Source organism: Mandrillus leucophaeus, unplaced genomic scaffold (genome assembly GCF_000951045.1).
Source record: "Mandrillus leucophaeus isolate KB7577 unplaced genomic scaffold, Mleu.le_1.0 Scaffold128, whole genome shotgun sequence".
NCBI lineage: Eukaryota > Metazoa > Chordata > Mammalia > Primates > Cercopithecidae > Mandrillus > Mandrillus leucophaeus.
The window spans coordinates 628,509-651,828 of NW_012101209.1; the positions used below are offsets into that span (position 1 = coordinate 628,509).

Below are 23,320 nucleotides of genomic sequence, written 5' to 3' on the forward strand. Positions count from 1 at the left end.
TGTCTTTCAGATTTGAGTCAGGGATTCTGTTGAAGTTCTTAAAAATAGAAGGCTAAGAATAAACTGGGTTTTTTTTTTTTTTTTCCAACTCATTTCACATACATTTCACATACTGTGAACTTTGTGTGGTAAACCACACAAAGAACACAGTATGTTTTATTGTTATTAATTTTATTTTGGTTTTGTCTAATGTCTAAGTTTCTTGGTAGTATCTTTTGCCTTCTTTGTATAAATTCCTTAATTTTCTTCGAAGGCTTCAGAATTTGCCTTCTGTCTCAGCCACTTTAAGGTTCTGTATCCTTAGGTAAGTTACTTAATCTCTCTGAGACTCACTTCTGCCAGGTGGAAAGTGGGTAGGTAGAACCTCTCAGGGTTTGTAGGAGTTGTAAGTGAGTTAACTTGTGTAAGAGGAATGGAATAGAGGAAGTGCTCAACAAATGTGAGCTCCCCAGCCTTCTCATTGCTTTCCCTCTGTGTGTAGGAAACCACAGCTATGGTGGATGTCCTCACTGCTCATTATAAATCATTGCTTAGTAGAAGGAAAAAGAATAAAAAGAAAACATTTTTGATTAATTTTTGGGTAAATGCATTCATGAATTCAATAACAACATATGAGCAGTTGCCATTTGCTGAGCACTATGTGTTAGACAAGGAAGAAACACTAGCAGATGTCAGGTAAGCCATCATTCTTCCTACAAGCATAAAAGATCAGGACGATGAGTAGTCATAAGTGCAACGTGGTGGGTAAGCTCCGGCCACTATGGGACACACAGAAGGAGTGTTACCCAGTTTGGGAGACCCTAGAAGGTCTTTGGAAGTGATGTTTCAGTTGAGAACTGAAGGATGAGTAGGGCTCAGTCAGGCCTTACCAATCTTGCCCATTCAAAATAATCTGAGAGTTGGATCTTGAGTAATTTTTATGAGTTGCATTTTCTCTTGTGCTTTAAGAGCTAACCTCCAAATCCCATTGTAAGATGACACCATTTGGGTTGATTTTAGGGCTATGTCTAAATGGGAGAAGATTGAAGGGGGAAACTTTACAATATCTGAAGCTAGGAATATATCTGTGAATGTGGGGAGTGTCATGAAGGCGAATTGGACTGAAAATCAGACTTCTGGTCTGTCTTTCTTTGGGTCTACCAGATGCATAACCCATCTTTTGATGTGTATGGATGACAGTTGCAAATAGTTCATTTATGTAGCCAACCATGGGCCAGTTAATGTGCATGCCGTTGGGATAGATATAGGGATGCATATGACAGATCTCTGACCTCAAGAAGCTCAGAACGAGGGACCAAGGGGCCTAAAAGTCTTAGAATGCCTCTTACATGGCAGGCACACTACATGACAAATTTAATACATTCTCTCATTTGAGATCATCTCATCCATTTCATAGATGCGGAAATGTAAGCTTGATTTAGCACAGAGCTTGCCTGAGGTCTCACAGCTAGTGAGGGTGAAGTTGGGTTTTTGAGCCAGGTCTGTCATGCTCCAGAGCCCTGTTGCCTTCCCACAAAATCACAGACATGAGACAATGCAGTGCCATGGAGAATGGTGTCAGAGGGGTTTCAGCATGCTGTGGGAGCACAGAAGAGGGTGTGTAATGTGGCTCCCCACAAGAGGTGACCCTCCCCCTGGGTATCATCTTTTTCTAAAATATAAATTTTATTACTCTTCCCGCTTAACTCTGTCCTTAGCACTTGCCAGCCTTGTTTCCTGCTACCTCACTCTATAGTCCCTGCTTGCTAGGCTGGTTTGAGACCATGAGGCATGCCCTCTGTTTCCGCTTGCCGTATACTTCCATATTTCTTCCTGCTGACATTTCACCCGTCAATCAAGACTACCTCTTTCACAAAGCTTCCCTGAGCCATCCCTTGTATTTGCACTTTAGGTGCGTGTCTTAACTTCCTGTTTAGAATTTGCATTCTTTCAGAGAGGAGATCCTACAGAGTTATGAGGATTAGCAAAGTATATTAAGTGCTTATTGCTAGTAGGTGCTGAAAATGAAGCTTTTCTTATTTTTGTTTATCTTTGATTCTTTCAGAACTCCAAGCAGTGCCTTTATATATTTCCTTGGCAGGTGCTGGGAGAATTCTGTGGAAATCAATAGCAAGGGCTGTCTTCTTCTGACCTCCGAAGATACTGTCTGCTGATAGGATTAGTTTGGCTTCTGAGTAGAGGCTGGGGCATTCTTCTTTTCCAGCTGCCCCCTTGCCTTTGGACCTTGCATACGTTCAATGGGTTATTTTTTTCGTCTTGCCAGCTGTGCCTTATATCAGTTATTAGACTACTGTGCTAATGAGTCCAGGGGAACAGGTCACACCCACAGCTCCCTGCCTGAGGGTGAAGCTTCTGCCCTTGGCTGCTGTCTGGAAAGTGTGAGCTGTCATTGGTGACAGGGTCCAGGTGTGAGAGAGTGATCAGTGCACATGCATCACAACTTTTGGGGAGAGTATGAGGTAAACCACACAAAGAACTTGCCCTTGGGGAGCTGACATTCTGGTGAATTATCTCATTTATTTCTGATAACAAGGTCTCAGAAGAGGGGCTCTGATTCTTCCCACTTTATATACAAAGAAACTGAGGTTCAGGGGGATTTAATAACTAGTCCAGCATTGTAAAGCTAAGCGCTAGAGCCAAGATTGGAACATGGGTAGCTTGCTTGAAAGGCCAAGCCTTAATCCACTGTTAGTCAACCTTCCTCCCTATTATATGTGATATAATTGAAACATGGAAATATCTCTATATAGTCCTGTATTTGTATATATCTTTATATGTAACTATATAGGTGTATCCCTACTTTAACATTTTTCTCTATTATAATACTCACTTTTTAAAGAAAATTTGAAAAATTCATAAAACTAAAAAGGAGTGATTTATTATCCTACTACCCTGGAGTTATGGTTGTCATTCTTGTGTGTCTCATTTAAGATAATAGATATCAGTACATATCTAGTCAAGAGCACACTGTCGGTTCTGTGTTACATGCTGCTTTGCACACCTGACACTGCCCTGTGTGATTTCATTTTAACAGAGATGTAACAGGTCCTAGTGATTCTCAATTTGAAACCTCTTTAGTTTACAAAAAAATATGGTGCACAGCTCTCCATTAGCAAATCAATGGTTTGCTTCCTGGGTACAGTGACTGTAATGGAAGTGCAGGTGTGGAACTAAGGTCTACTGGGAAACATTGTACTTCCTGGATATGCTACAAGGAGATGGATTTTCTTTCCTTAGCACTTCCTCTCCTCTAATCCCCTCCAGTGCTGAGCCTATTGAAACTCTTTTAAGGGTCCGCAGAGTCTACAAAAATTGACCCACATATGAAGAATGTTGGGATATTGGGACAACATACATTTTATGGCCATTTTTCCCTTGTCTGCCACTCTGACCTAGGTCAGAGCAGATGTTACTAGCTTCATGTGATAGATTAAGAAGCCTGATGCACAAGATTTGCCTAACGCTAAATGACTGTAAATAGCAGAGGTGGGCTGGAACTGGGTCTCTTCTGCTTCCTGGGGGTGGTTCCTAATGCTGGTTCCTAATGCTCTTCTCAACATTTGCTTCTAGATTTCCTCATTGTCCCTTTCCTCACTTCTTTTTTTGAAGAACTTATGTCTCATCTCATAGTTTAGCTGCATGCTTGCACATTTACATGAAAAAAGGCACATCCTTAAAGGGACCTCAGTGCTAGATGCTGGAGATAATAGTAACAATAGTGACAACATAAATAACTGATAATTATTCACCATTTAACCCATTTAATATGTGCCAGACAAAAGAGATGTTTTGTAAGTATGTGTTCATTTACTCTGCAAGAACCTCATGAACCTGGTAAAGGAAGGATTGAGGTTTGAACCTAGATTTTGTGGTCTTTAAAGCCTGACCTCAACTAAAATGCCATGGAACCTTCAAAAGGAAAAGGGAGGAACATGGGAGCAGAGTCACTGAGCTCTTGGGATGCTATTTTTTACTGTAAAGGCTTAGGTTCTGTACTTCTGACTACAATATAACACAGCATTCCCAAACTTTTAACTAAGCTTTGAAACCCATAAGCTTCACAGAGAAACCCCCCTAAGAAGTGTTGACCTCCACGCCCATCCCCACTGAAGTAATCCCTTTCTTACCCACTGCCTGCCACAATCCTTTTCTGATATGTGTTTATGCCTCTTTTCCTACAGGAGGAAATATAAGAAAACGTCCCAGAGGTAAGAACATCTTTCTGAGCTGCAACTGGTTGATTCATCTGTGGCCCAGCTCTTCACAAGTCTGGGTCATGGTGGACTGGAATTGTAATAAACAGGCTCTTGGTTCTTTCTCCGCATGTTGCCTACTTTATCTCCAATCGTGACTGCTGCTGTAATTAAAAATTGATTGCAGGCATCTAGTGAGGCACAGTAGGTGGATGCCTTCACATGAGAGTGGATCCTGTGGGCTCAAAAGCTTGTTACTGCCGTGCTGTCTAGTGATTTTCCTAAAACCTTGACCAGAGAGTGATTGGGCTGGCAGGGACTGAGGGTTTATGGATGGGGAGCACAAAGCAGTCTTTATATGCATGTTTAGTTTCTGAATTCTCCTTTGTCTCAGACTTTCCTTGCTGATTTGCCTGATTTGCTGACAAAATGCTGTTGAGCTCAAAGCACAGGTACAGATTCCTTTAAGGGCAGTGGCAGTCTTTCGATTTGACTGTGGAAAGGGTAATTTTAACTAGAATGACATCTGTCATCATCGCTCATGTGCACAGCCTGCCTCTGGGCTGTGCTTTGCAGACTCTTTGGCATAAGGAGCCATGAGGGATCAGGTGGTCACTGGCCCTGACCTATGTGGCTATTAAACATTGGACTTAAATCTCCCGTATTTATAGTTCAAAAATGACTTACCAGGTTTTTGAGTATATGGCCTCCTAGGTCCAATGGGAAGCCCATTTTTCAGTGCATATATGATTTTCATTCCCCGTTACAGTACCCGTTGACAGATGTAGTTTGCTGACTTGGTGGAACAGTATGTATATTTGTGCATGCACGTAAGTTGTGACTATGGAGAGAGTGAGTGGGTTCTCTAACAATAGAATAATGAAATGAGCTTAGGAAATGTCATGTACTTCCTGGTGGAATTTATTCATTGGTTCATCTTTTAAAAATTATATATATCTAAAGTGTATGATATGTTTCCTTGTATATATATACATACACATAGTGAAGTCATTACAGTTAAGCAAATTAACATATTCATCACCTCACGTTGTTCATTCATTGGTTCATTTTGTATACACTGCTTTCTGTTTTTTACAATGATTTCTTTTCACAAATTTGACTGGACAATAATGACACAGATGGTCTTCCATGACCTCTTTTATTTCTCCAGTGTCATCTCTTGCTACTTCCAACCTCCATCTTTATTCTCTAAACCTTAGCTATGACTCTCCATCAAAGTTGGGGTTCTAAAGGTCCAGCTGATCATGGATGCTTTCTTAGGAAGAGCTTTCATAAGCTTTTAGTAGGCATATTATCTTAGGCTTATCTAGGGGTGTAGACCTCATGTATGTTAGGCTTTTCTTGAGTTAGGTGGTCCATAAGATGTGCTAAAAAATTCCTATTGCTTAGTGACACAGTAGTTGCAGTAACATTGTAGTACAATGCATTAGCTTTTCTATGTTTAGATATGTTTAGATACTCACATAATTATCATTGTGTTACCGTTGCCCACAGTATTAAGGACAGTAGTATGCTGTACAGGTTTGTAGCCTAGGAGCAATAGGCTGTACCACATAGCCTAGGCATGTAGTAGGCTATACCATCTAGGTTTGTGTAAATACACCTGATTTTCACACAATGCCAATATTGCCTAAGGACGCATTTATTATAATGTAACTCCATTGTTATGTTCTAGAATATTTATTCTTTTTATTGGGAAGAATTTGGAAATAAAGTTGCTTGACCTTTTGCTCACCAAGCATTTGAAGCCCACAATTCAATCTAGAAGGCCTGCGTCTGCTTTTGTTGTACTTAATTGGGTGTTATGGAATTAAACAGATTACATGCGGATTAAAAAAATGATTAATGCAATTAAAATTTGCCTGTAGGTTTCAACAATGGCAGTTGTAGCTGACCACTTTAGTTTCGCCTTCTCTAATGAGCATCGTCTCACAGTAGAGATTCCTGTGTTGCATGATCTCCTCCAGGGGTGTCCAATGGAGAGAATACGGTCATGAGTTCTTAGTTTCTGCTTCCAGTTGGGCCAATAAAGCCCCTTCCTCATCCCTCTTTTATTCTTATCACTATAGACAGAAACTAAAAATCATGGCTTCAGCCTGCCAAAAGCCTAAAATAAAACAAAACAACAACAACAACAAAATAAGGTGGGTTGAGCAAACTTGGGTCCAAAGGAATGGTATTATGATCTGATATGCAGCATAGAGTGCACGAGTCATTGAGAGGAAAATGAACTAAAACTTTAAAGCTTCCTGGAGATTGCTGTACTTTTCTAAATATAGTGAGCTTGTACAGATGGCTAAACAATTCTGTCTTGTTCAGGTTCGTTGGACTCACGGTAGTAATTGCATGTGAACCACTGAGCAGGATGTAAATTAATCACTCAGATTAGAGGGCACAGTAGTCTTCAGTAGTAAAAAGTAATTTATCATTTTCACATGTACTTAACCTGGAGTATGAGGTGCTTCAAAGTTGCCTCAATTTTATTTTAAGGAGAGATACTTAGACAGTGAGAGGAAGTTTTACAAGAGAGCTGCTCAAACCTGTCAAGGTTCAAGTTACAATGTCAATTTTGTTTTGAAAGTGTGTTTTTTGCACATCTGACGTGAATGCTGTTGCATTTTTTATTTTGTCACTGTAATGAAAAATAAGCCAATTGCATTGAACAAGCTTTATTGAAGTCATTTAAAGTGTGAATTAATAGAGGATCAGTTTGAGCTCTTCTAGTTTTAATGAGATACATATTTTTATATGCAGTAGATCCATGTGCTTCTGATCCATCACTGAATTACAAACCATCCTCAACTTAGTGGCTTAAAATAACTTTTATTCTGCTCATAATTTTGCAGGTCAGGAATTCAGGAAGGACTTGGCTGGCTGGTTTGAATCTGATCCACCTGGTATCAACTCGGGCTGCTGGGGATGGAGACTCCACTTCCAAGATAGTGTCTTTGCTCACATGTTAGGAGTCTTGCTGCTCTTTGTTTCTTGCACTCTCCCTCTTTATTTTTTTTCTCTCTCTCCCTGTCTCCCCACATAGCTTTTGTCCTCCAGGGTGCTTCCATCTGGCTTGGACTTCTTACTACATGGTGGTCTCAGGGCAATTGCACTTATGTGGTTTCTTAGGTCAAGTGTTCTAAGAGACACGAAGTAAAAGCTGCTACTCTCTTAATTATGGCCTGGGTCCAGAAGTGGGCAGAGCATCACTTCTGCTGTGTCTTATTGGTCAAGCTATCACTGAACCTACCCATTCAAGGGAATGGAACATAGACTAAATCTCTTGCTAAAAGAAGTGTTAAGAAAATTTCCAGCCTTCTTTAATCCATATAGCAAACCTTCAGCCTTTTTCAGAATAATCTTGCTTGAGACCGTCTCTGGGGATCTGTAGATTTGGAGTAGGTGGATTCCTCATTTGATGAATGGTAGACACTTTTAAATATATCTCGACACCTCCCCGTCAAGTAATGGTCTGTTTGAATGTTTGCTTGCGTACTTGATGGTTTTTTTGGACTGGGAATAGCTGTGATTCCTTTTTCATGGTAGGAACAAACACAGCAATGTGGACTTAACTGGTGAGTTTAATTCTAACTGCAGTTATTTGGCTGGAGTTAATAATTAGTGAAATAAAGTAGGTGGCTTAATATAGGAAAACTAAATGATATAAATGTTATATTAAAAACATTTCCAAATCAACTTCCCTGTGATTTGGACATCAAGGGGAAGACAGCCCAGGATACAAAAATAATCTACATTTGTTTATAGTTTTCTAGCTTTCATTTTATTTCACTTATGTATTTGTTTACCTATCAAAATCTTGTTAAAGAAAAAAAATCCCACAGTTTTCAAAGTAATTGTCATCCTACTACAACACAATTGAGGCAGTTTTCTTTCTTTAAGTATTTCATAAAGTCTGAGGCATATTTTGGTAGCCCAAGGGAATGTTTTGATAATAGTAATTCTACTGAATCTCACTCTTAGCATTAAGGAGAGTATACTAATCTCTTCTAAGACCAAATTTCAGTAGAAATAGTGATTTCATAAGTCCTCTTTACCGGGTTAGCAAGGGAATCAATAGGTAGTAGGTAAGCCTCTCCTTGTACAGAAAACTTTATTGGATTGGGTTTTAAATCCATATAGTTAAGGGGAAACCATCCTTTTGCTTGTGAAGGAATATCATTCATGAGGGTCAATCATTACAAAAGATTTACAGAAGTGGTGAAGTGGTAATTTGATGGCTAGAGAGGATTATGCAGTAAACCTGCTTACCCATAAATTTCTCATCCGGTTTCTTTTAATATAGCTTCACTTTCAAGTTATCAGGTCTGGCTTGCAGAAGTTTATACCTTTGAGAAATACCTAGAAATAATCAAATACTTATGGGCTGCCCTTAAAGAAAGGAATTGCTATCAGAGCTGATGTTGCAAGCTGAATCCATGATAGAAGTGCTTCCAACACACATACACACACACTCTCTCTCTCTCTCACACACACACACACACACACACCCCTATTTCAGTATGATAGGGGATTAAGAAATAGAGGCACAAATTAAAGACATATCCACAAACCTGGGGGAGTTCTACAGACACATGTTCAATTTTCATGTGTCTGGATTATGGCAATAATTTGGTCAGAATGTTTAGGAGTTGGAGTTGTGGCTTTAAAAAGCCATACCACATAGTGAAAAACCTCATTAGCATGAACGTTTTTATTGCTTCTCGGCCTTTTGGCTAAGATCATGTGTAGCATGAACATTTTTGTTTATTTGTTATTAATCATAGCACTGTTTAGATAGTTTAGGTAGAAGTTGTAGCTCTTACTGTGTCTGATTTATTCATTTTCTAAATCTAGACATATTTCTGTGAGTAACTTTAGCCAACAGTGTCTCTCATGTTTTTGATAATCATATTATATTGATAGTCACATGCACAGTACTTTACAAAAATCTTCCAATTTAACAAAAGTTTATTTAATACTTACTATAGTATATTGCCATATAGTTCAGTAAATACTGGAAATAACAACATATGTACAAATGCCTCTTTTAATAGGTACACAGGCTTGTAGGTGAGATACAGGTGAACAAAGGGATTATAATAAAATGCGGTGAGTGCTATAACAGATATAAGTATTGAAAGTCATTGGGAACAACCAGGTCTGTTGGGAGGACACTTACATTATCGTATACTCTTCTCTCACTAGATTACAAAGTAGGCCTCCGATATTGCTTATTATTTTTGGTGCTTGAAAGTATGGGCATACTGAAGTCTAATAGGATAACCCAGAATCTTTTCTTCTTGTTTTCTTCATGTTTTCAGTTATTTTAAAAATGTATGTTTTACTGACTTTTAGGCTTTCTTTTTGTTTCAAAAAGGCAAATGGCTCAAAAATATTCTAGACACGAGGAGGAAGACGGCCCAGGATACAGATGTGTGCAGATAATTGATAACCTGGATATTGTACATATAGATAATAGCATGGCCTCTATCTGTGGCAAGGCAAAGCAAGGAGTTATTTTTCTCTGCAAATGTCTAATGTGTTATTTCACTTGGATTTTGACATGGCTCAGTAATCACACTTGATGAACCCAGTAATTGATTAAATCCAGCAAACGATTCCCTTAGTCAGGCCAGCCCGTGTTCGGCCTTCATGAATCGGCATACCTAAGAAGTCATCAACAACAGCCACCTTTGCTGGTAATAATAGATTGTCATGTGTGAAGGGTGGGAAGGCGAGTGGTTATCACCCTGTGAGAGGCTGCCTTCTAAGCAGCTGTATCCTAGGATGGGATGTGGTACATCTTCTGCTGAACTCTGCCCCTGTTTCCTTCCCAGGATATATTAAGGCCCATTGGTTAATTCCGAAGTTCTTTCAGCATCTTTGAAATAGAATTGGTAGACTGTTGTCCCCTACGTTTGCGGTTAAAAGTGGCAGCTAAATAACTTGTTGGGAAAATTAACAGGGGTGACACAGGGTAAATCAAATCATACATTTTTGCATACTTAATGCACAACCAATCCTGCATTCTCCTTCTTACTTAGCAGTATTAATTTTCAGAGCCTAAATGGTAACATCAGGGACAAGAGGCTCTTCCAAAAGATAAATCCTTTTACAAATATTTTCCTTTATTTGTGATGACTAATACAGTCTCAAAGTAGTAAGAACAAGTGCATCAGCCATGAGAATGTGTCCAGTTTACATTCCAAGATTGCCACCTGCATCAGCAGCCACAGTGGTCTGGTTAGAGCCCCAGTCACAGATGGATGCTGAGACTTAGCCTGCAAGGGTAAGTCCTAGGGCAGTTAATGTGAGAAAGGGCCAGCAAGCACTACAATTTCAGGTAAAACATGGCTGGGGGTAGAAGAAGGGGAGTGATGGAGAGTCTATATAGTTTTGATCAGAGTTGAGTATAGGCAACCACCACTCATTCACTCCTTACTCAGTCATTCACTCACTTATCCCTGCTAATGCATCAGCAGGAGTCTGGGGGCGGGGGCGGGGGCGTGGCACAGGTGTAGGGATCTAGGCCCAGAAAGGCTGTTTAGAGGCTTTAGCCTGGGAACTAGGCATAGGATGAGAGGGTGCTGGGATGTAGTAGGCATAATAGCTCAGGCACCTAGTCTGGGTGGTGTATCTAGGCACCAGTAGCAGGAGTGACCTTGGCATTGAGCTGTCATTTTCTGAGTCAAGAGGATCATCTAGGCACAATTCATTCATCTCTTCCATCTTCCTTATGTCTGATAATTACTACGTTTCTTCCATTTATCCGGTATCAAAACTTCTGAGCCCCTTTGTATGGTCTTCTGTTAGGTGTTTCTTCAAATTTAACTTTTTATTCTTCCTCTGCCCATGATCAATGGGTCTCTAACAGATTGTGGACTTTTCCTTCACATTACTTTGCCTCCCATAATCTTGGTCCAGTCTCATCGCCTGTCTCTTAGAGTATTGAGTAGCCTCTTTAATCTCTTTCTTTACTCTGGTTTCTTCATCTTCTCCATGCTGCACACCTACGTCTGATTACTTTCTCCACAGCTCCTCTGATTGTGCCCTCTATGTTTGAAAAATAACAACAAATCTCCATCTGCTTCCTGTTGGTCGTTAAATGCCTGTCTTCTTCTCTTGGATTTTAAGGCTCCCAACACTTGCTTCTACCTAAACTTTACTGCTTTGTCTGTTACCTCCTTCCATTCACCCTAAGTTCCAGTCAAGCTGAACTCCTTACTGACTGTCATATTTGCCTGATTTTTTTATGATCCTTTCTTCTTTCATATTCTTTCCAGTACTCTAAATGTTCTCATTTTTGTGTGTTGAAAACCCATCTTTTCTTCAAGATCCAATTCAAAGACCATCTCTTTCAATGGAACCTTCTTAAGTATTTCCACCTAAAAGAGTTCCTGCTTCTCTAATTCTGTATAAGTGTTAGTGGGGTGCATGTCATTCCTCGTGGCATCACTGATTTTTTTAAGTGGGGAATATGCTCCCCAAAAGCATTGGGCGTGAAATATGTGTTGACTTTAATCAGATTGGGATCCTTCATATATTTCTATCATGAGTCAGAACTAACATCATAGTTACCAGGTGGAACTGTGGGTAAATAAGTTTGGATTGTGACTCATACTTTCAAATGGTTTTGCAGTTCACTGCATACTCCCACATGTAGACTCTTATTTGACCCTCACACTGGCCGGTGTAGAGGCCTGTGAGGTCAGCAAGACAGATGGCATGCATGGCAAGAACCAGTAAGTACATAATTGCTTTAATCATTGACTCTGCCTTTCTTTTCTTTTTTTAGTCCCTGCAACATGGAACTCAAGTTTGGGTGGAAACACTGAGAGTATTTTAGCTTTAATCAGTGCCTCAATCTCTGTGTTTCCTCTACTCAAGCCGTTAATCATGGAGGTGCTCAGTACAGTATCAGATGTATTTGCTCAGGGTAGATCATTCTGAGTATTTGATAACTGTGGTTGTGCATCATTTGACTGTTTGGTGTTTTGCCAAAATGGTTTTGAGAATAAGTTTCTTAGATTGCCTAATAACACCGAAGTGCATTTTCAGGACTGTCAATAGCACTTATGCCTGGGCATATCAGGGTGCTTCAAAAGTTATGTCCAGACTTTAAGTTACCTGAGGAGGCAAATCTGTAAATCCTTCCCAATTCCGGTGGCTCTCAATGCTAAGAGGCACAATGGACAGGGTTGAGTCAGTCATTGGTGTGGGCCGCCATGCTGGGGCCAAGTTTAACTTCCAGCAGCAGCAGTTTAAAAGGCAGATTTTGGACTCCCTGGAGACACTGGTCCAATGGAGTAGATCAGCATTTCTTACCCATGGACTATTGATGCTTTTACTATAGAGGCTGTCCTGTGCCTTATAGGATGTTTGGCAGTATCCCTGGCCTCTACCCACTAGATGCCAGTAACATCTCATCTTCCCCTAGTTGTGGCAACCAAAAATGTCCCCTGGATGTCAAAATCACCTCTAGTTGAGAACCATTGGTAGAGAGGTAAGATTAAGAATCACGTTTAGGTTCTGTCACTTACTTAGCTGTGCCGAATTGCTCCTCTCTGGTTCAATGTCCTTGTCTGTAAAGAGATGAGATTGAATATGAGAATGAATATGGTCTTTAGCTCAGAAACCATATTCTCTGGTTCCAGTTACTGAGGTCCTTCCAGGAGGAAGTCCAGGTCACTGAACGACTTCTGCAGTGATGGCTGGCACTCTGTGCTATTTAACCGAATCACCCAAAAAGAACAAAATTGCCAGTTAGCACAGAGATCACTGGGCAGGTAACATAGTCTGTGCCCCATACATATTGTCCTTTAGCCCCTAGCCAGATTACCCTTGGTTTACAATACTTCTAAATTCACCTAATTAATGAGAAGTAATCACGGGACGTTAAAAGTATTGCTAAAGCACAAACTTTGGCAAACACATAGGTATGTCCAAAGGGCCCCCTACTGATTGAAATCTATTGTGTGTCTACTGTGTGCCAGGTCCTTTACATGCATTTTCTTATTTGATCTTCATAATGATCCTGTTTTACAGAAGAGGAACTCATGGAAAAGAGGTAACTCAACCGAGGTCACAAAGCAGACAAATGGTCGGGCCAGGGTTTAAAGGCAGGCCTTTCACATGTTGAAAGTTTCTTGAGTTCTTTCTATCCCTTTGTCTTTATACTTTTTTTTTTTTTAATGGAGTCTTGCACTGTTGCCCAGGCTGGAATGCAGAGGCAAGATCTCAGTTCGCTGCAACCTCTGCCTCCCCCATTCAAACGATTCTCCTGTCTCAGCTTCCTAAGTAGCTGGGATTACAGGTGCATGCCATCGTGCCCAGCTAATTTTTGTGTTTTTAATAGAGACGGGGTTTTACTATGTTGGCCAGGCTGGTCTCAAACTCCTGACCTCAAGTGATCCATCCGCCTTGGCCTCTCAAAGTGCTGGGATTACAGGCATGAGCCACTGTGCCTAGCCTGGCTTTATAGATTTTTACAGCTGTGGAGCCCCTCCTTTGTTTTTATTCCCCAGATGAAGCAGCTTAAAACTGAATAAAGTCAACACATCAAAAAGATCTGCCTTTGGTAGTTCATTTCCCTGCTCTGCCAATTGTTCTTTTCTCCTCAGACATTTTATGTTTGAAAGTTTTTGTATTTGGCCTTAACCTAAAAGTTGAAGCTCTCAGGAAAGTTTAATGAAGACTTTACAAAAAAACAACAAGCTATATTTAAGTAATGTGATTGAAAGGGAAAAATCCTCACCTCCACCACCAGGTTCTTTTTTCAAAATTGTCTATTTTCGTACTTAACATCTTAAAGTGCTTTGAAGCAATGTGATCAGTCATACATGAATACATAACTCTTTATGCATAAAAAAGTAAATAACAAAAATAGAATCAGATAAGAGAAAACATGTTCTGTATTTTTCTATCCTCTGATTTAATATGACACTGCCTTTTCAAAGTTCGTGAGGTCACTGCCTGAATGTTTCCCTTTTCTATTCCACAAGTGAAGTCATGCTCAGCTCTGCTTTGTTTATTCCCATAAATTTGGGTTGTTGAGAGAGGTGACTGGACTGATGAACTTCTAAGCAAGCTGGAGGGAATATGTCATGATGAGAACATGCTTTGGAAGGGTTTGTCTGTAGTCTTTGCCCTGCCATGAAATTGGAAGAGTATAGGGTTGGAATACAGAGCAGAGGTTTGGAGTTGTCCATACTTGGGTTGAAATCTGAGTCCTGTCATGAACCTGGTGAAATGCTTTTGTGGGTTTCCTCTGCCTACTGGAATCTATTTCTTTTGGTAAATGGAAGTAGTATTTGCTTCCTAGGGTTTTTGTGAGCCTGGAATGAAGTAGTCTATGTGAGGCACATAGGAAGTCTTTGGTGTGTGGAAAGTGCCTGGTCACTGAAGGCTTGGGACTTCAGTACCAGAATTCAGTGACCACTGTGCAGAAGGCTTGCACTTTGAGATGGTACAGGTGGAAGTCTTGGGTCCTCTAAGGGAACTGGTAGGAAGCAGACAGGTCCTGTTCTTCAGGGCCTCTGTGAGGCAGAGGCTGGATCTTATTTACTAAAGGGTGGAATCAGCCTTAACAAGGGATTGGTGACTGTCTTTTGGGGCACATGGAGTAGGACTTAAAGAAGATTGGGGTAGGTGCGGCAGGAGATCAAGCTACATAAGGGCAATAGGCATTGGGACATGGACCTTAATTAGGAAAGGAAAAGTTTGGAAGGACACAGTCTCTTGTGGCCATGGAATATCTTTCTACAGGAAGGCATTTATAGTTTGTCTTCATTTTTAGTTTTCTATTTTGGAGGAAAATTTATGTTCTTTAGACTATCACAGAGTAAACAGCATTATATTTCATTGACTCAGAGTATACATTCTCGTGTCAGAATGCCTGGCTTCTGATCAATTATATTCTAAGCATATGACCTTTAGTAAGTTACTTTACTTCTCTAAGCCAGTGGTTCTCAACTGGGGGCGATTTGGCTGGTTTGGCCCTAAAAGGATATTTGGCAATGTCTACAGACAGTTTTTGGTTGTCACTTCTGGGTATGGGGTATATCACTGGTATCTAGTGAACAGAGACCGTGGATGCTGCTAAATAGTCTATAATACATGGAACATTTCCACCACAACAAAGGATTATCCAAACTGTTAGAGTGCCAATGTTGAGGTACATAGTTCTAACTTTACCTTCTTCTTTAAAAAGGGAATAACATACTTACCTTACGGGTTTGTTGTAAGGGTTAAAAGAGATAAAGATTAAAAGCATTAAGTGTATATCCTGGCTTTTAGTAAGTGTAAAGAACATTTTAGCAATTGTTATCAATGTTACTATTTTGACTTGTTAGTTATGTAGTAAATTTGTGAATTATGTTTCATAATGTAGCTGAAAATATTTTATAGGTGTATTAGATACATTTACATTTCACAAGGAAAATTTTTAGAGGTACTTTAAATCATGCTTTGAAAGAGATTTTAAAGTTGTCTTGAAGGGTTAATATTGTGTGGCTTATATAAACACAGTATACTTCTTCCTGAAACAAATTAGAAATCACAAGTTCCACCTGCTATTATATTTTACTAGTCCTGAAAAGCACAGAATCACAGATCTTAAATGGAACACTTTGGTATTATTGCACATTGTTACCTAGGAGGCAATAAAACAAAATAAATTTACTGGGAAATGAAGTTCTATCCCTTACTTGTAGGGGTAGAGAGAGTAAATTATAATAGTGATTTCAGTGAAAATTAGTAGGTACAAAGCAAATCACAATATAAATGGGAATAGATTCCTACTTAGTACACCCTGATGACACAAATATCCTTAGAAATTGATACAAGTCTAGTGCTTCTGAAAGCCTGGCTAAATGTGGAGGCACAGGCAAGTTCCTTCCTGCTGCAAGTTTCTGAATTGCTGTGCTCTGCCACCAGGGGACAGGGTTGTCCCCATTGTCTTGTCGTACTCTGGTACATACATAAATGGAAGACTTTGTGTTGACTTTTCTACAATTAGTTCTTTAATCTTTCAGATGTGTTCCACCATTAGATCATAATCAAGAGTTCTCAGAATTAGCACTGCAATTAAAGCATGTGAGAACCTGATGTGAGCAATATGGACTGTGAGATGTGCAATCATCCTTCTGCTGTCATACCAAATTCATAATTCCACTTCTTTGATAATTTTGCCATGATGTTTTGGATAATTTTAGTAACTACAAGTGTACTCTGTTGTTTGTAAGAGTACTATCTTTACTGATCACCCCCACTCACTCATGACCCATTATCAAGAGAGAAAGTAGGTTAACCCTTATAGCAATGCAAACAGTGCCTGTTTGCTGGGTAAACAGAAGCCCCATTCCTTCAGGGGACATAATGTTACTATTTGGGAATGAAGGTACTTAATAATAACAATATAATACTGGTGATGAAGATGATGATGGTGGTGCTGATGGTGGTGGTCCATGAGCACAATTATTGCTAACTTCATACTTTCACCTGTTTGCTTTACATCTGCTTTTCTTTCCTGCTGATTCACTCTATTGAGAAATATGTTCTGGGAGCATGATTTTGCGATTTGACAGATGAGATTCTGATGAAGCCATTGTAAAGCTTAAATCGCTTCCCATTTAGCATCGTTATTTTGAATAGAAAAAAATGTTTCTTAAATTAGTCTCTTGTGTTGAAAATGAATCATGTTTAAAGGGTGCTTTTTGTCTTAGATTGGTGGGGTAGATGATCCCCCCTCTTTGATATCAGTGACTTACTTTTGCCATTGGCTTGGATGGGACATTGTAGGAGCATAATTATACCAGAAGTCTGTAAACAAGGCAATATAACACTAGCATTCAGAGCATGGATTTTGGGGTCTGAGAGATGCAAATTTAAATCCATTTTCCACCACTTCAACTTTGTGATTTTTCAGCCAGTTAAGCTTATTCTCAGGGTAGGGGTTACTAATGGTACCTAATTCAAAGGGTTGTAAGAAGTAAATGAGACAATGTATGTATGCTATATGGCCCAATTCTAGATATATATAGTAGCTGTTAATATAGTGCCCAACTTCCCAATAAAAATTAATGGCCACAGAATGTCCTCCTTCATCATAATTAACTCTCTGCAAAACTTGGCCTCCCTCAGGCACTTATTCTGCTTCTGCAGGAGATTAATTCTTCAGGATCTCATTTATTGGAGGATTCATTGGAATGGGGTCTGCAATGGGTGGAGGTGGGAGAATCTGTCGCCTCGTGCTTCAGGATGACCTGCAAGGCTGTGAAGGCAAAGCGCAGGTCCACATAAAGAGGCTAAAAGAAGAAATTCAACCCTTTTATCCTAAGATTCTAGGTGTCACCTGCTACAGTTATTATTTTGATCCCTGTATTTATCTTCTAGTAGGTTCTACAATACATGGATCTGTGGGCAGGGACATTACGTGTCCACCATAGATTTAAAAAGGGTAGGTGAGATTTGCAAAATGAAAGTCAGTCTATGTGGTTTGCATTAATAATATTACTGAGAGATTGAACAAATTGAAAGTATTTATTTTTAAAAATAAGTCATACTGAAAGTTTTGAGTTGAGAGTATTTTATTTATGGAGGTAAATTTTGACCTGTCTGACTCCACTCTCAGTCTCTTCATTTCACTACAAGTTTACTGAGTAGAACTATGCAATTAATAGTCAAGCACTGTGAGACATTAAACCAAAACCAAAGTAAAAACTGAGATGTGGTTTCTACCCTCAAGGAGCTAATGACATTAAAGGAGAGATATAGGACCCAGACAGGCAATTTCAATATAAGTTCTGTGACAGAGGTGCAAAGTCATAGAGAATTTCAATATTAAGCTCTTGGATACAGATGTAAAGATTTAGTTACATCTGCTTAGTTTGGGGGTTCAGAAAAGTCTTTCTGTAGATGACACCTGAGGCTTAAGGATGAGTAAGAGAAACAGCCAGATGTGGAAAGGTCGTATGGGTGTTTTATTTAGAAGGAATACTATGAGCAGATAGTTCATTTGTTAACACCGCTTTTGTTTTCTGAGCCCCAGTCCCTGCTCTGGCTTGAGTGAGGTTTGTATGCAAGAGTAGGGAAGGATCACTATGCCGTGGGTGTCCTTGTGGGTGAGCTGCAGTTCCCTGCCTTAGTTACCTTATCGTGAACTAGATTATCACTCCCCTGAGGGCTGTGAGCAAAAGACAGAAAACAACTAGTAAAGACCTTTCTCTACTTGAGAACATGCAGTGTGGCCATTTGGGCTATGTGGACCACTTGTCTGTCGGAATGGCCCATTTCAAAGAAACCAGGAATCACTTTAAAATAAGAATCAAAGGGAAAATAAAGACTCTCCTACGTCTTCCATAAAAGAGTAGAGATTGACAGTAAATGATGAGATGTGATCCCTCCTTTTTAAATTTTCTCAGTTTTTGTAAGGCTGGTATGATTTCTTTCTTACGTAATTGGTAGAATGCATCAGTGAAACCATCTAGATCTGGCTTTCTTTGTAGGAAGACAGTATTCAAACAGTTCTCAAATGGTATCAGAATTACCAGCAAGGTCTGTTAAAACACAAATTACTAAGACCCCCACCCCCACCCACTCTAAAGTTCTGATTTGGTAGGTCACAGTGAGAGCTGTGGATTTGCATTTCAAAAAGTTTCCAGGTATTGCTGATGCTGCCTGTCTGCTGGAGCTGCACGTGGATAACTTCTGCCCTAATAGGTTTGGGGATATTCAGAGTTTCTATTTGTTCTTAAGTCATTCTTGGTTAAGTGGTGGTTTTTCAAGGAATTTGTTCATTTCATCTAAGTAGTGAAATTCATTGACATAATGTTGCTTGCCATCTTTTTAATATCTGTAAGATCTGCAATATCTCTTTTTCATTCAGGACATTAGTAATTTGTGCCTTCCCTTATTTCTTGATCAACCTTGCTACTTGTTTGTTACTTTTATTAATGCTTTTAAAAATCTGTCCTTGTTAACTTTTTCTGTTGATTATGTTATGTTTTATTGTGCTCTGCTTTTGTGTTTATTATTTCCTTTCTTCTACTTTGGGTTTAATTTGCTCTTCATTTTCTAACTTCTTAAGGTGAAACATAGGGCATTGATTTTAAACCTTCCACCTTTTCTAATATGAGCATTTAAGCTATACAACTCACTCTAAGCACTTTCTTCCTCCGTACCTCCCTGTTGCCTCATCCATACCCATGTTGTTACCCTAGTAAACCTATAGGATGGGTATGCTGGGGCACGTGAATGAATGAATGAATGTAGCTGACCTAGTAGTTTAGATGGCTCTTCCTTTGTCCTTCTTTCTTGCATATGTGGTTCTCAGACAAAGGAATTACATTTATAGGAGAAAAAGTCATTTTTGAAGCAAACAATTTGTGAATGGAGAGACCTGTGTTTAGAAAGAGTATGGTACCTATGAGGCTAGCCTGACCCTTAAAGAGCATGATTCCACTGCTATGTTGGCTGAATTTTCTCTGAGCTGGCCCCACTCTGGTGGGGCCTTTGCAGGCCAGGCTGTCCTTCTTGTTCATTATCCAAGGGGGTCAAGATGAAATCTCTCTCCCTTCAAGTCAGATTTAACAATTGACCAGGCACATTAAAGCTGAAACATGGAATTACCTTTCCTGTTTTCTCAGCAGCAGTTGGTGTCCATTGCCATCAGAGGCAAGAGCTGCCCTCTGCTAACAGACTCTATACACTTGGACAGAGATGATTCATACTGCTAGGATTTCGAGCTCCTGGGTCCTTGAGATGAAAACTCTCAGATGCATAGATTTTCTGGCTTTTGGCAACTCATTTAATGGGCAAATAATTCAGATGCTCTTTCCCCACTCAAGGAAATAGGGAATTCTCTGGGAAATTTAGTTTGGGAGCCATCACTATGTACATCATTTACAACAAACGTTGATCACAAAATATAATTTCTTTTTTCTCCTCCTTTTAAATTTATATCATTGGTATTGATTGCAAAACAACAACCAACCAAACAAGCTAGGTGTAAGAGTTAAAGAGGAAAGAAACATGAAAAGCAGCTCAACAGTCAAAGACAGGTTTATTTTGGAGAATAAACATGAGAGGGGCTTCTGACCAATTTTGGTCAGGAGCACTCTCTCTTACAGACTAAGAGTATTTAAGGGTTCAGGGTGAGAGAGCTTATCATAGGCTCAGAATCTTTCTGTGTGGAGGAGAAGTTTATTGTGGGGTTGGAATGTCTCTGGTTGGAGGGGAGGTTATCTTGGGGCTGGCATGTCTCTGGTTGTGGAAGGGTTTATCTTAGGGTTGGAATGTTTCTGGTTGGAGATGTCATTTGTTGTTTGTGGTCATGCTGACATTAGCCATTAGGCTGATGTCCTTTGGGTTGGATTTAGGTGGTTTTTGGTCAAGGTGGTCAAGGGGAACTTTAAAATGGTGGTGCTTGTCCAAGATGGCAATGCTCCTGCTCTGTCATGAGGCTGAGGAGAAACTAAACTTTGCCTTTAAATAATAGAGTATGATTTTAATAATAAAAATAACCATAATATTACTTGAAGATGCATGATAATCATTATGTCCTTGGCACTGAGCTAAATGCTTTACACACTTATTTAATTTTTATTAAATCCTCTGAGATAGGTGCTATAATATTATTGCCTCCATTTTATGGGTTAGAAAACTGAGTCTTAGAGAATCATAAGTAACTTTCCAAGGTCAGGAAATGATGGGGCTTGGTTCAGTTGAGGCCAATTTGACTTTTGGCCCCAATCTCTTAACTCTTATGCTACCTTGCCTCTGTATTTAACTTTGGAGGTATTGGGATATAGTGACAAAAGTGGGATTATGATTTAGTGTTTGCATTAAAGTTCACATCAGTACTGTTTGGACATTTGGTTAATTCCTGTTTAGATTTTTTGTGCATTTGAAGCCAAGCCTGACTGGGGGGCTACCATGGACACACCTTGGGGAGAAAAGAAAAATAATTTTTGTAGAGAATGAGGACCTCAGTGAAAACTGTGCCAAGGAATAGGGTCTCCAAATTGCTCAGCCTCTTTTTTCACTGCTAAGGGGAATCCATCCACCAGATTGGCATCTTTGTCCGAGGCACAAATCCGTGTGGCACAAATCAGCTTTTCTTCATTCTTGTGAGATTTATGGGATGTAGGGGGTAGGGGGAGGGGGGAATGTGAGTAGGGGAGAGGGTAACCAGAAGCTCCAGCCCATCTGTTGGGCCGCAAGAGGGCTTAATTTCTTCCTCCTTTTGCTTTTAGAAGCTCATGGAGGAAACCTGTTTTTCCAGTTCTTTTCTCATGTTGCCTCTCTGCTCTTTCTAGTAAGGGGCTGATATCCAGGTGTTGTGTAGCCACAAGTAGCTCTTGTGCTGGTTTGACTGTGACACACAGTAAAAAAAATACATTTTACATTATGTGTGCAAATACACACACACACACACACGAACTCATCTTACTACCACTGATTAAGTCTAATTTTCCTATTCTATTTTATTAACATAAAAATTGTTGGCCGTAACCCAGTAAGTTGATTTTGTTATCTACTGATAGAGAGCAGTCCATAATTTGAAAATTACCGATAATGGTTGGTAGGAGTGGAGTATGAGAGCATAAACTATATCCTTTTAGAGATGAATTTAAATGTCCCGATCTAATCTGGACATATATTAATGCATATAAATATGTTAATAAATCAGGGTACCATTTTTGTTTTCTAGAGATAGCTCGGTATCCTTCCAGGGGTCTTTGGGTTTTCATCCAACCTGAATTAGAAGTAAACCATGACAATTTCTCTCTTGGGTCTATGGGTCAAGTCAAAGGAGGTAACCCACAGGGAGAGACCCTGGTGGAGTTTCAAGGTGACAGTTCAGGGTCCCCTGTTTGTCTCAGTGGTTCAGGGTGAAGATACAAGGTCAGGAAGCTGACTGTGCTCTTGGGAACCACTTCTTGAAAATCTGTATTCTTTAGAGTTTTGCAGTAGATAACAGCAATAATGGAAAACAGGTTTTTTGTTTGTTTGTTTTGTTTTTCTTTGCCAAGGTACTGACTGAAGGAAGGACATTTATCCCCTTAATAACAAAGGGAATCGGGCTCCTTTGATGCTCAGAGTAGCATGAAATGTATTCCATATACATTCTTCAACCTGCCTTCCAGACTGTAAGTTCATTAAAACTACTGAATGAATTCCAGGGTGAGGAAGATTAAGCTGTAATTTACTGTATTTCATGGCTCGCTTCTCCCTTTTCTTTGAGCCCATTCATCTGTGGGTGAGTCACAAAGAGATAGGAAATGCACCACAGAGCATCACGCCTCTAGGACAGCTTTGGGAACTGACAATTGATTCTGCTAGGATGCCATTAAGAGAGAGCCTGCCCTTTCCCTTCTGCCTTGTCCTGCCTGGGGATTCAGCTCTCCTTTCATCCTGGGAAGGTCTTACTCTGTCAGCTGATCTCAGCTGAAGATTAGTTTTGAGAAGTCACCTGAATTATTGTGTTGGTAAGAGAGCTTGTGACCCCCAATTCATGGTCTGGTCTTTCCCCATCTCCAGCTCTCTGCTCCCTTGTTAGTCCTTCCTTGTGTACCTGAGCTTTGCTGCTGCATTACTTTCAGGAACCCTACAAACAGCACTTCTCAAAAAGTTTAATGTGATCATCTGGGGATGTTTTTAAAATGTGGATTCTGATCCCGCAGAGCTGGGATGGGACCTGAGATTCTGCATTTCTAACAGTTGCTGATACCCTGGTTCTTGGCTGTTCTTTGGGGAGGGAGGCTCCACAGGTTGGTGCATAGGTGTGGAGAGGGCACTGTCTGTGTGCACATCCCTTATTTTCATAAGACCCGGCATGTGACCATAAGATGGTAGGTTTTAACCTACAATAATAGAAGCAGGAATCATGATTCTTTCTTGGTAGAGCTGATCTTTTGTCTCTAGTCCAGTCACTTTTCTTTTTGCATTCATCTTGTATGTACATGTGCCTTTTGGGAATCAGTGTTCTTGTCAGTGGCTGTCTCCACACACCTGTAGCAGTGAACAGATGCCCTGCAAACTTGATTCTTGCCTCAGAGTTGTGAGAAGCAGGGTATGCCTAAGTGACAGAGAGATGGGGACACTCTCCAGGT

General features: G+C 39.9%; 1 protein-coding gene across 4 annotated transcripts in view; it reads left to right on the forward strand.

The window, feature by feature from the left end:
• The window catches only part of PDE1C (phosphodiesterase 1C, calmodulin-dependent 70kDa), a 583,126-nt gene that overhangs the window by 233,313 nt on the left and 326,493 nt on the right, over window positions 1–23,320 (forward strand). For 3 of the 4 annotated variants that reach the window (XM_011972180.1, XM_011972182.1, XM_011972181.1), the window contains one exon: window positions 4,182–4,208. The exons of the other annotated variant lie outside the window; for it this stretch is intronic. In XM_011972180.1, the coding sequence (XP_011827570.1) occupies window positions 4,182–4,208 (27 nt within the window). The remainder of the gene's footprint in view (window positions 1–4,181; window positions 4,209–23,320) is intronic. 4 annotated transcript variants of the gene reach the window in all.